Source organism: Zasmidium cellare (assembly GCF_010093935.1).
Source record: "Zasmidium cellare ATCC 36951 unplaced genomic scaffold M409scaffold_22, whole genome shotgun sequence".
Lineage (NCBI taxonomy): Eukaryota > Fungi > Ascomycota > Dothideomycetes > Mycosphaerellales > Mycosphaerellaceae > Zasmidium > Zasmidium cellare.
This window is the reverse complement of record NW_022986966.1, coordinates 442,412-453,088: the sequence shown is the minus strand read 5'-3', so window position 1 is coordinate 453,088 and position 10,677 is coordinate 442,412. Positions and strand designations below refer to the sequence as shown.

Sequence of the window (10,677 nt, the reverse complement as noted above, 5' to 3'; positions counted from 1 at the left end):
ATGCCAGCTGGGAACTCAGATCTCAAGTTTGCAACTCAAAGAGACAGGAGGGCCAACCTCACCATGACTGCATCATTTTTTAGAGCGTCTGTACTTGTGAAATCTCTTTTTCGAGAGCGTCTTCTTGGAATCAGGGAGGAATCATGGGACAGAAGATTGAAAAGCGTGATTCATTTGATTTTTGATTGCAGTGTACAGTAAGTTAGATACTCACACATGAATAATCGTCTTGCGTTCTAGCTTTACTTTGCATTCTGTCGAATTCATCTTGCTTGAAGGCAGCGCGTTCGAACGAGCCTAGTAATAAAGATCAGGCACAACTGCGTCGAGACGAACTCTGATCTCTATGCACCTCCTTTTCCAAGCACTTCTGAAACATTCCAATGCTGACGCGAGGAATTATGCTACCTCACCGGGGTCCTAACCCCGGCTGTTCAACTTATGCCAGTTGATATGATCGGTAAGTGGTATCGTTGGAGAAACATGATGAGATCCGTTGCCGTCGTCTATACAAATCTTGAAAGGCGGGATCTACAATTCGAGAAAAGGAAGCCTCATCTATTCAAAGTGGGCGGCATCATATGTACGTGAACAGCACGGGAAAACCTGCACATCAGTGGTGGAGGAAACGCGTAGGTCAATCCTCACTGCCGATGAATACGCCACAACATACGAAATGCAGTTGGCTGAGAAAGGATTCTCCTTCTTGGCGGGTGGGCCTCGGTGACAGTAGACTATCTTGGCATACATGGGTACATCCAGAAATGTACCGTCGAATAGGACATGGAAGGTGAGGAAGTAAAACAGTGTCTTGAGATGGCGCAGCTGGTATAGAAGAACAAGCTTACCGCTTCCCAGTCCTCTTCGCCTTCTCCCTGGCGTAAGCATTGCTCTCGGCACCCTCCTCGGCCTGCACGCTGGCCACCAACCGCCTGTACTTCTTCTCGTACTCCTCGTCTCTCGTCCTCTTCTCCTTGAGCTGCTCCCTCGCGATGAAGTTTGCGTCCTTGCGCAGCTCCCGCAAGGCCCCCTTCCGCTCGCGCTTGTATTCCTTCTCCAGTTTCTTCGCATCCGAGCGTTCTTTGTCCGGGTCGTAATGCTTGTCCGGGTTGAAGTTCTCTTCAAACTTGGGCACACTGGTCCGGATGGGAAGCTTGCGGTGGTGATGAAGCTCGAGAGGTCGGCGTCGGAGGCGAGACTGTTGGAGCATGATGGTGAGGGTTTGGTGTTGCTTCTTAGCATGACGCTTCTTGAGCACCGCCAATGCTGGTGTAAAGATCTCGATGAAGGCAGACTTGTCTTGCCAGAGATCAGCCATACCCATGAGGTTTGCAATATGGGGCGCAAGCCCTGTGTTGTCCACGGTCGAAGTACTGAGGACTTGCAGAGTGAACCGCAAAGCCTCCGGGACATAGCGCTTGCTGAGGCCTTGATACTTCAAGCAAAGTGCCACGAAGAATGCCCCTGTCATCAGCGTCGAGGTGGGCGCATGTTTGGCAGTGGACGGAGCGTTCAAACCAAGCCACCTCGCCATGAGCGTGACAGCAGGCGTTACCACTTGATGCCAATGGTCACTGGTGGGATAGATGCTTCCGATTGCCGTTAAAATGACCAGGTCGCCAGCATCTGGTTGCCCTCGCTCACGAAAAGAAGCAAGATTTTGCCGAAATTGGTCCGCGATTTGTGTCGGGTATGTCCTCGAAAGAGAATGCAAGTGCCTGATGATTTGCTCGACAACAGCCATGGGCTGCTTGTTTCTGCCCATATACGCAAGATGATCCACCAGAGAACAGCTGAAGCCCGCCATGGCCTCCTTGTTGGCAGCTGACAACGAAGGGTGATATAAAGCTCGGATTCGTTGAATGACGGTGATGAGCTGGTCAGGAGGCAGATCTTGCACGAGTTCCAGCAACTCCGGATGGGATCGCGGACAGTTATAAGTGAAAGCCAGACCAGAGCCGGTACTTGTTGCACCTTTCTCGCCCAGCTTCACGTCGTTGGAGCCGGAAGTAGTCTGAGGACCGAGGATATCCTTCACAAACTCATCCTCTTCATCTTCAGGTGCATCGATCTCGGCTTCATCATCACTACTGTTATCAGACTCGTCCCCGCTAAGCTCCACATCTTCGTCGCTAGCAACGAGATCTTCATCCAGATCGAACTCGTCCTCGTCTGGCTGCACATCTTGCTGACTTTGTTCTTGAGGTTGCGAAACCGAGGCAGTGAATCCGAACTCTGCGGCCTCATCCGGGATGTCTTCGTCACCTTCCAGGTCGTGATCGTCCCCGACATCATCTCTAGCGACATCATCTTCCACCTCCTCACCACGCATGCGCTTCAGCCTCTTCTCCTCTAACACCTTCAAACGCTCTGCTTCCTCTTGAGCTTTCTCTTCTGCGGTTTTGCTTCTCTCCGAAGGCTTGGCTCTGGTGTCTCGGGCGAGCTCCTTAAGACGAACATCGTATTCCTTATCGGCTTTGTCGCGGTCCATACCATCTAACAATCTCTGGCGGTCAGAATTTACGACCGGACCATTGCTGTCATGTGCGGGCGCCTCTTCAGACTGCTTTGGCGTGGGTTTCTTCACACCCTGAAGCAGTCCCATAAGCTCTCCTATGCCCTGATCCAGCTCCATGCGAAGGTCATCATCATCTTCCTTGGCTTTCTGTCGCTCATACTTGTGCATTTTCGACTTGGCAATGACCTCCTCCATTACTTCTTTCTTCGTCTTCTTGCGCTCTGGCTGTTGCTCTTCTGCATCGACAGGGCCCTCCCCTTCTTCTTCCTCATCCTCATCAGATCGTCGCCTCTTCCTTCTTAATAGTTCTCCATCATCTTCGTCATCCTCAGACTCTCCAGAAACCTCTTCTCCAAAATCGTCTGCGGCCAGATCATCGATCCTCCTGCCACCATGAGTCAATGCTGCACCAAAGCCATTGCCAGCCTCATCATCGCTTCCTTCGAGATCAAACAGACTTCTACCCTTCGCCTTCCTTTCCTTCTCCTTTGCAAATCTCTGAACAGCCTTCTCTTCCGGCGTCATGTCCACATCGCCCTCTCCAATACGTCGATCCAAGAGTCCGCCGACTTTGTTTCTCCTGTGCATCTCCGGCAATAGTGTAGCCCTCCTCATCTCTTCTCCTGCACTTTTCGACACCCCCGGTCGATGCAAGACATCTTTGTATCTGCCCTTGCCGTTGACCGCAGCATCTTTCGCAGAGGCCGAATTGAACTTTTCGGGTCGGGCGTTGGTTGCACGCAGTTCGAACGGATTGAAGGAATCGCGTATTTGCTGTAGAGCGGCATTGCGCTGAACTCGATCGGTGGCAGTCTTGCCGGCGCTTTGCTGCTTCTTTTGCTTCTTGGATTTCTGAGGACCGGTGACGCCTTGATCTCGGAGAGACGCTTTGAGGCGTTTGAGTTGTGAGGCCGGCATGGCTGGGTATTACATTTGAGAGGAAGAGGCAGACTGAGAGGTTGACGTTCAACTTTTTTCGAGGTGTGAAGCTTGTGACTGTGGCGTCCTGAGACCGGGCCGCGATCGCAGATTGGCTGGCTCTTCCACCTCGTCCCTCACTGCAAGACCACTTCTTCGCCCAATGTCACCGTCGACAATGTAGCGCGACAAGCAGCATCATGCCCGCATGGCTAACCACATCAACGACCACTGGCTTTGGCTGGGCATTGGTCTATTCTTCCTCGCTGCAGCCAAAGGAATTCAATACGCCATTAACGACATTGCTACCTTGACTGAGCTGGATCCGATCGATGGAAAGCCGCAAGACTCAGACAGGCCGGAAGACTGTACGTGTACCACCATTTACCCTATGTCATGTCTCCACTGACTCGTTCTGAAGCAATCTCCATCTCCACCTTTCGCAGTCTCTCCGCCCACCCAAATCCCTCCATCGCCTCAGCAGCCCAATCTCTCATTGTCACGCGCTTCGCAGCCTCGCCCAACGCCGCAGACCTCATAACAAGCGATCTGACTTCCAGCGACGTGGAGATTCAACGCAAAGCGAAGCAAGCAATCGTCTACTTGCAAGAATGGGATGCGGAACTCAACGGGGCTGACACACTCCTTGAGGAGTATGATACAGCGCGTGAAGAAGCGGAACGATTGCTTACAGGCACAGGACATTTGCGTGCTCGTAGATCGAGCGGGGAGCAGAGTCCGCTATTTGGCCCGGAGATGGAGACGGTGAGGCCAGTGACGACTCTGGAGGATCTGGCGAGTACGAGGGAAGGTGCCTTGGATGCACCGCGTTTCGCAATGGAGAGTGCCCGGAGGGCGTTGCGTGGTGTGGACGATGATGATGATGATACCCCAGAGCGATTTGGAGAGGCGCGGTTTGCCGGTTGGGAGCGAATCCCAACTCAGCGACCCGTAGTTGGAGAACGAGAGGACGAGAGACGGCGGCGGCGGCGAGAGGCTATGGTCGTCAGTGAGGGCGATGCTGGAGGGATGTTCGAATGAGTGAGGCAGGATCCAACAGCTTGGTCAAATACGCCCCGGCCAGCTTCCAGAAGCCTCCAGTTGTGTCAGCGGACCGAAATGAGAACGAGAGCAGCAGCCTCGATATGGTACATTTCGAATCCCTATTACTACAAACGTGATCAAGAATCGCCAGGCGACAGTACCTCCCCAATACTTCATCTCTTCGTCATCTCGTCTCTCATTTCGTCATCTCCTCGTCTCCTCGCCTTCCAACCATGACTACGCTCTAGTGTGGTCCCGACCGCATCTTTTCCATGGCTTCTGGAGTAGGTGCAGTATCGCACACAGTCCCACACTTCTTGCACGTCCTAGCCTCATGGTCCTCCTTGAAAGCATTGACCGCCTCCTTGATCTGTGTGCCCAAATCATACATGTAGAAGCTCGCCTCCCTCACAATATCGCCACAGTTGGCACAGTACCATCTCAGCCGATCCAGCGAATTGTCCGGTCTCGGCTGCTCGATCACCACGCCAACGGTATTCTCGAATCGTACGGGGTTGTGCGGGGTGTTTCCAGGCAGAAGGAACAGCTCGCCCTCGTTGATATAGACGTCACGAAACTCTTCGGCGCCGTTGATTTTCTGCACGGTCTTGAGCAACATGCGGCCTTTGTATTGATAGAAGAATTCAGGCGTTTCGTTAATATGGTACTCCGTACGAGCATTCGGGCCACCGACGACCATGACCGTTATGGGATCATTGTAGACGCAAAAGTTGTTGATCGGCGGCTTCAAGAGGTGGGAGTTCTCGGACAGCCATTTGGGGAGGTTGAGGGGCAAGCTCAGAGGAGCGCTCTGCGAGGCGATGGTTGCAGGAGGGACTTGTTGTGTCGTCGTCGCCATTCTGCGGACTCGCGGGATCTGAGATGATATGGTCCTCACTTGGAGGCTGCGGCATGCGGCCTGGGCCAGTGGTCTTCTTATGGCTTGCATCCTGACTGATTACCTACCCAGTCGCCTCCTCGGCCGGGCAGGTCCGGGAAAGGTATATACGAAGAACGTGGACCCGCCGTCCTGAATGAGTAGTTGCTCTTGTGTGGTTTGTAAGCTGTTATCTTTCGCAGTCCTTGCCGGTGGTCGTGGCCGGGTAATAGCTCTGTTCGCACGGAACAGCCTATGAGGAAGCTTGAGCGAAGATGATGGGTTTCGGTCCGGTTCTTGTATGTCTTGCGGCCGTTATTTATTCGCAGATCCTAGGCCTGTAACGTGCTGCAATCGACTCGTTTTGCTCGAGATTCGAGTGAAGTCGAATGACTGTTAGACTTGATTTGAAAGCGTTGATGTTCTGGTCTGCTGTCATCATCAAAATCGATGATGTTGCGCTAGCCCGATATCTCCGACCGCACGGGCCAGTTATTCCGACTTCACCTTGTAAATCTGTACCACTTCCTCATCCCGTAACTCACCTTACTCCTTTGTGAACCATCTCTGAATAGCGTATCTATCTCTTGAATTGGCGCACGCAACAACTGAAAGCGAGGCATGGGGGCTATACGAAGCCTATTGCTTCGACATGTGCGGCAATGTCGGTTTCGCCACGTGTGATGATCTCTCCTCATCCACTGCCGAGTGTGCTCTGAGCCAGTGGCCTAACGTTCGCATTGGACGATTCTGACTTAGCCGACCTCCAGCGTCTGCACTTATCCAAGTCACTATGATCGTGCCCGGACTTAGACTTGGCAGCTGAGCCCGAAGCCGATTCACGACCATCTCTTCACGCAAGCTCTGTGGCACCTCAGTCATCGCACTTCTACCAGTCAAGAATTCTCCCCTCTCCCATGTCTGTAGAGTCAGACCGTTGAGAAATGTGTAGCCTGATCACCGATATGGATGTTAGGATCAACCTCGCATGTCCACCTCATTAGCATCTTGCTAGGCTTGCTTCAACTCTGTCACATCTTCTCATGGGTTACTTAACTACCCAATTATTACTACAGTAGGTACTGTATAAAATTAGTAGGTACTACATGTTTTGCATTTTTTTTATTTTGATTTTTTTGCTTTGTTATTTGCTTCCATCTTTTACTTCATTACTTAGAAACGGATATAACTTTATAATCAACTGGAGATGCCTCGCGTTGAGCTAATTGCAGAGGCAGAAAACATCCAGATCAAAGTTAGCTGTATCACAATGATCGCTAAAGTCGCTGTCTGCACGAAGCTATAACCTGATTCAATAAATTGAAGACTCCTGGCTACGAAAGAGAAAACCAGTGAGAAGCTGCTATCAACCCTATCCAAGGCCAAGCAGAAGCCCATTGAGGCTGAAACAAGCTGAAAGCCGCTGATGTAGGTGAATTTGTTGGTGGTGCGGAAGAAACTTCTGTCGCGGGGGTTGGCTGCGTTGATGTCGGCACATCCGTTGACGTCGGTGCATCAGATGTCGAGTCCGGAGAGGTCATGGAAGCAGATCCAGTGTCAATCGGAGATGCTGGACTCGGTGCAGGTGAGTTGACAGGTTCAACATCGGAAGTTTGAACAGACGGTATTTGAGCGCCGACCGCAGTGCTTCCATCGATCGTAGCAGCGAACCTGACAGCGTCAGGGCCTGGTGTACAGTACTCCGTATACTCCGAGGCTGTCTCGGCCCAAGTGCACCAGGGATCGTTGAGATCGCAAGCCAAGTCGGCATCCGTCTTGTACCTGGCACATCCATACGCCAAGGAATTCCACATGTCCGGGACATAGTACGTGCCGGAATAGCACCCACATGAAATTCCGCCGTCCTGGCAGAATGCCACAAGTGAGGTCCATGCGCCGCAAAGATCTGCTGGATTCCTAGGAGCAAACCTCGAGAAGTAGGCACTTCGGGAACCAGCAGTGTCGACGATGGTCCGGGCGAATCGAAGAGGCTGTCCGGTGGGTAACGCATTTTCCTGGTAGGGAGCTTGCTCTTGTTGGAACGGCTGGCTCTCGTCGGGCTGGTCCGCGTACACATTCTCGCTGGCGAGGAACTCGTAGCCTGGTACGCCGACGAAGAAAGTGAACATTTTGGCAAAGTAAGATCTGTCTGCCGGCTCTGCAAAGTCTTTGTGGCGATAGCTAGCTTTTGTCTTCTTTCCATCATCGAAGGAGAAGGGAAACACATACTCCAGTACAGCTGGTCTTGGTTTGCCGGCGCCCGTCCCAAGTCGTATTCTGCGGCATCTGCGGGCGTCGGCTTCCAGATTTCGGGATCTTTGCCTGGAGGAAGGACCTCCTGATCTTGCGGTTTTATCTGCGGTCTTCCACCTTGACCTCTACCCCCTCCTCCCCTAGGCGGTCCAATAGCTTTCTCCGGGAAAGTCGGCAGAGTATCATTCTCGAAGTGCTGCGGAGAATTTGCGAAGGTGGTCCCGACTGCAAGAGAGAGAAGAACGATGATGTGCTTCATGACGCTCTTTGCTCCGCGATGGTCTCAAATGCCTCGACCTCATATAAATGATGTGATGTTGCTACAGCGCATTATTGCAACGAGGAAAGATATCAATCGCTAGGACAGAGAAAGACTTATGCCCGCAAAACCGCTACCACGTGCACGGGTATATTCTTATTGGACGAAAGCGGCCCCCATGGCTCCGCGGTATGAATCAACAAGGCTGAGTGCATAAGCTTTGATGATCCTCAGCCCCAGCCTTCCTCTTCGGGTAAACGCTGGTGCTGGATTCTGCTAGCGTTGCAGTAGCATACCTTCCAAACGGTCATAAATTCGCGCCTCTCAGGGCATCGTTTGACGGCAGATCGGAGCCGCAAGAATTCATGAAAATGGCATTATGGTCTTGCAGCATCCCGGGCTCTCTTCACAACATCAACCGCGATGCAGGAGACGATCGATTATCGGCCGCTGAGAGCAGCTGTTGATGAGATCCGAGTGCTCGAGCTTCGACCGGCCAGAGATCCCTCGAGGCCGCTCAAAGGCAGGCTTCGACATGTGTTGTTGCGCGACGCCCGCTTCGATGCGCTCTCATATGTCTGGGGCCAGCAAAAAGATTCCCGATCCACGATCAGGATCAAGTACAAGGCGCAAAGTCGCAAAGGCCTCCGGCAGACATTGCTGTGCGATCATGCATCAAGCACTTTCGACATCAGCATCGGCAATAGTTTATCGCGAGCATTGAGATCAGTGCGGGCGAGGGATGGCCCCATCTTCATCTGGACCGACATGCTCTGCATTGATCAAAGGCCGGGTGTCGGGAATCAGGAGAAAGAGCGACAGGTCGCCATGATGAAACGCATATATTCGCGAGCTGGCACTGTTCACGCTTGGCTGGGCCCGACGGTGACTGAAGACGTCAATGTCGGTCATGCCTTCAATCTAGCCGCGCGACTGGCAACCCGGGTGAGGCAACGGCAGTTCGGAGACGTACCGATCTCAGATAACGACTGGCTCCAAGCCTGCTTCGCCGTCGCTGGCGAGGATTTGGAGAAGCGAGAGACGCCCGACGGGTATATGCAGCGATGGAAGAAATTCGCAGAGCGACTGCGAGACGCTATCAAGACAGACGCTGAAGCATTGCACTTGCTCCCTAGCCTTAAGGTTGTCTCGCAAATGGAGTACTTTCAAAGAATCTGGATTTTGCAGGAGACGGGACGTGCCAAAGCGTTGGTTTTCCACTACCAACAGCGACGAGAAACACGTTAGAGCATTCTCCTCATGCTGAGTCTGGCGTACTCCCTTCGCAAGGACTCCAGCATTGCTCAACACGCTCGGGAAGGTCTAGAGGGCTTTGACAGTCGCTTTCTGGCATGTCTCTCAGCACGAACGACTTGCTCACAAGAAAGGTCGGTACAGGACGTATTACAAGCCGCCTATCTCAGCCCTCCACCGAATCAATCTGCTACAGATCCTCGAGATCTCATCTTCGCCCGGCTAGGTTTGGCCAGTGATGTGGCTCCGGATCTGAGAGCAATCAAAGTCGACTACTACGCAACAGCCACGGCAGTGTTCACTTCCACGTCTCGATTCCTGCTCAACAACGGCTTCACCGATCACTTGGTTAGTTTTAAGCCGTATCCTTTTCTCCGGGAAGCCCCACGCAATCTCCCACCGAGTCTTGCCCACCTAGCAAAGGATTGGGACATGCCGACTTGGGCTTACGACTGGCATATCGATGGTCTGCACACCTTTGCCTCGTACAATGCCGCGGGTGATACTAAGCCTGACATTCAATTCACCTGTTGCACTGTCGCCCGATTTGGACAGGCTTTGCACATGAAGGGCGTTCCCCTTGGCCACATCAAGACTCGTGGAGAAAGGTTTTCTGATATGGTCACGAAAGTGAACATGGGAGCGGCTGAGATTGAAATGAGCAGCTTGAAGACGGGGAGGAAGGACGCCTCCATTGGCGAAAGAGAAGAGCTTATGAACAGCATAAAGAGCGTTTCCCGCAACATGAGATTCGCCTTCACCGAAAGCGAGGTCAATAAGCTGTGTAATGCGAGCGACCTACAGATGGCACGCTTCTGGCGATGGTGGCTATCGTGGGTCACGGAACTCATTGAGATGAGCTCCGGGGTAAGATCATCTCCTGGTGTCGAGAATTTCAACCCGTCAGGCAATTTCGCTGAACTGCTCTTCCGCGAAGCATCGACAAGTCTAGACGGCGACATTGTCGCACAAGTGTTTGGCAACACGGGCGCCTTGACGAGACTCGCGGATCTCGGCCGTTGGTGCAGGTTACTGCTGTCTGACGACCCGGCAATGAAAGCCGTTGGAATCGAGTTGATGGAGACGTTTTTTCGTTCTGCCTGGGGAATGCGAATTGCCGTGCTCGACACTGGGCATCTTTGCTTCGTGCCAGAGGCTACCAACGACGATGACGAAGTGGTCGTTTTGCATGGTGTGAATGCTCCGCTTGTGTTGCGGAGGAAGAGAGACGACAGCGGTGTGCAGAGCATCGTTGGACCTGCACATGTTCGAGATGCTATGCAGGGACAACTCATGAGGCCCAGTCTCCCCGGCCAGATGTACACATTGCTGTGAGGCTGTTGACATCAATGCGGGTTGGGGTGGAGCTGGCAGCCGCACTTCAGCCTTCCTGGCAATTATTACTCCTTGAAAAGCGTAGAAGGCAGCAGCCTGTCTGTATCTTGAGACACTTCCTTCCACACATCAAGAGCCTCTCCGGCTCCAGATTGTCATAAAGCGAACCATAATCGCTCAGATCACAAAGCCCCGGACAAGCTGGTTGATCGAAAAACC

General features: G+C 52.7%; 5 protein-coding genes across 5 annotated transcripts; 2 read left to right on the top strand and 3 right to left on the bottom strand.

Moving 5' to 3' along the window:
• Positions 1-844: 844 nt before the first annotated feature.
• M409DRAFT_67297 (uncharacterized protein) lies at positions 845-3,436 on the bottom strand (the record flags this gene model as incomplete). Its single annotated transcript, XM_033817336.1, has 1 exon — positions 845-3,436. The coding sequence occupies one exon, from the start codon at positions 3,434-3,436 to the stop codon at positions 845-847; it is 2,592 nt and encodes an 863-aa protein (XP_033666373.1).
• Positions 3,437-3,644: 208 nt separating this feature from the next.
• M409DRAFT_24334 (uncharacterized protein) lies at positions 3,645-4,477 on the top strand (the record flags this gene model as incomplete). The annotated part of the gene is made up of 2 exons (XM_033807197.1): positions 3,645-3,804; positions 3,858-4,477. 2 exons carry the CDS (start codon positions 3,645-3,647, stop codon positions 4,475-4,477), a joined length of 780 nt encoding a protein of 259 aa, XP_033666372.1.
• A 247-nt stretch (positions 4,478-4,724) lies between these two features.
• On the bottom strand, positions 4,725-5,339 carry M409DRAFT_24333 (uncharacterized protein; the record flags this gene model as incomplete). The annotated part of the gene is made up of 1 exon (XM_033807196.1): positions 4,725-5,339. The coding sequence occupies one exon, from the start codon at positions 5,337-5,339 to the stop codon at positions 4,725-4,727; it is 615 nt and encodes a 204-aa protein (XP_033666371.1).
• Positions 5,340-6,691: 1,352 nt separating this feature from the next.
• M409DRAFT_55868 (uncharacterized protein) lies at positions 6,692-7,869 on the bottom strand (the record flags this gene model as incomplete). Its single annotated transcript, XM_033813119.1, has 2 exons — positions 6,692-7,524; positions 7,587-7,869. The coding sequence occupies 2 exons, from the start codon at positions 7,867-7,869 to the stop codon at positions 6,692-6,694; spliced, it is 1,116 nt and encodes a 371-aa protein (XP_033666370.1).
• A 423-nt stretch (positions 7,870-8,292) lies between these two features.
• M409DRAFT_55867 (uncharacterized protein) lies at positions 8,293-10,458 on the top strand (the record flags this gene model as incomplete). The annotated part of the gene is made up of 2 exons (XM_033813118.1): positions 8,293-9,112; positions 9,233-10,458. 2 exons carry the CDS (start codon positions 8,293-8,295, stop codon positions 10,456-10,458), a joined length of 2,046 nt encoding a protein of 681 aa, XP_033666369.1.
• Positions 10,459-10,677: the final 219 nt, after the last annotated feature.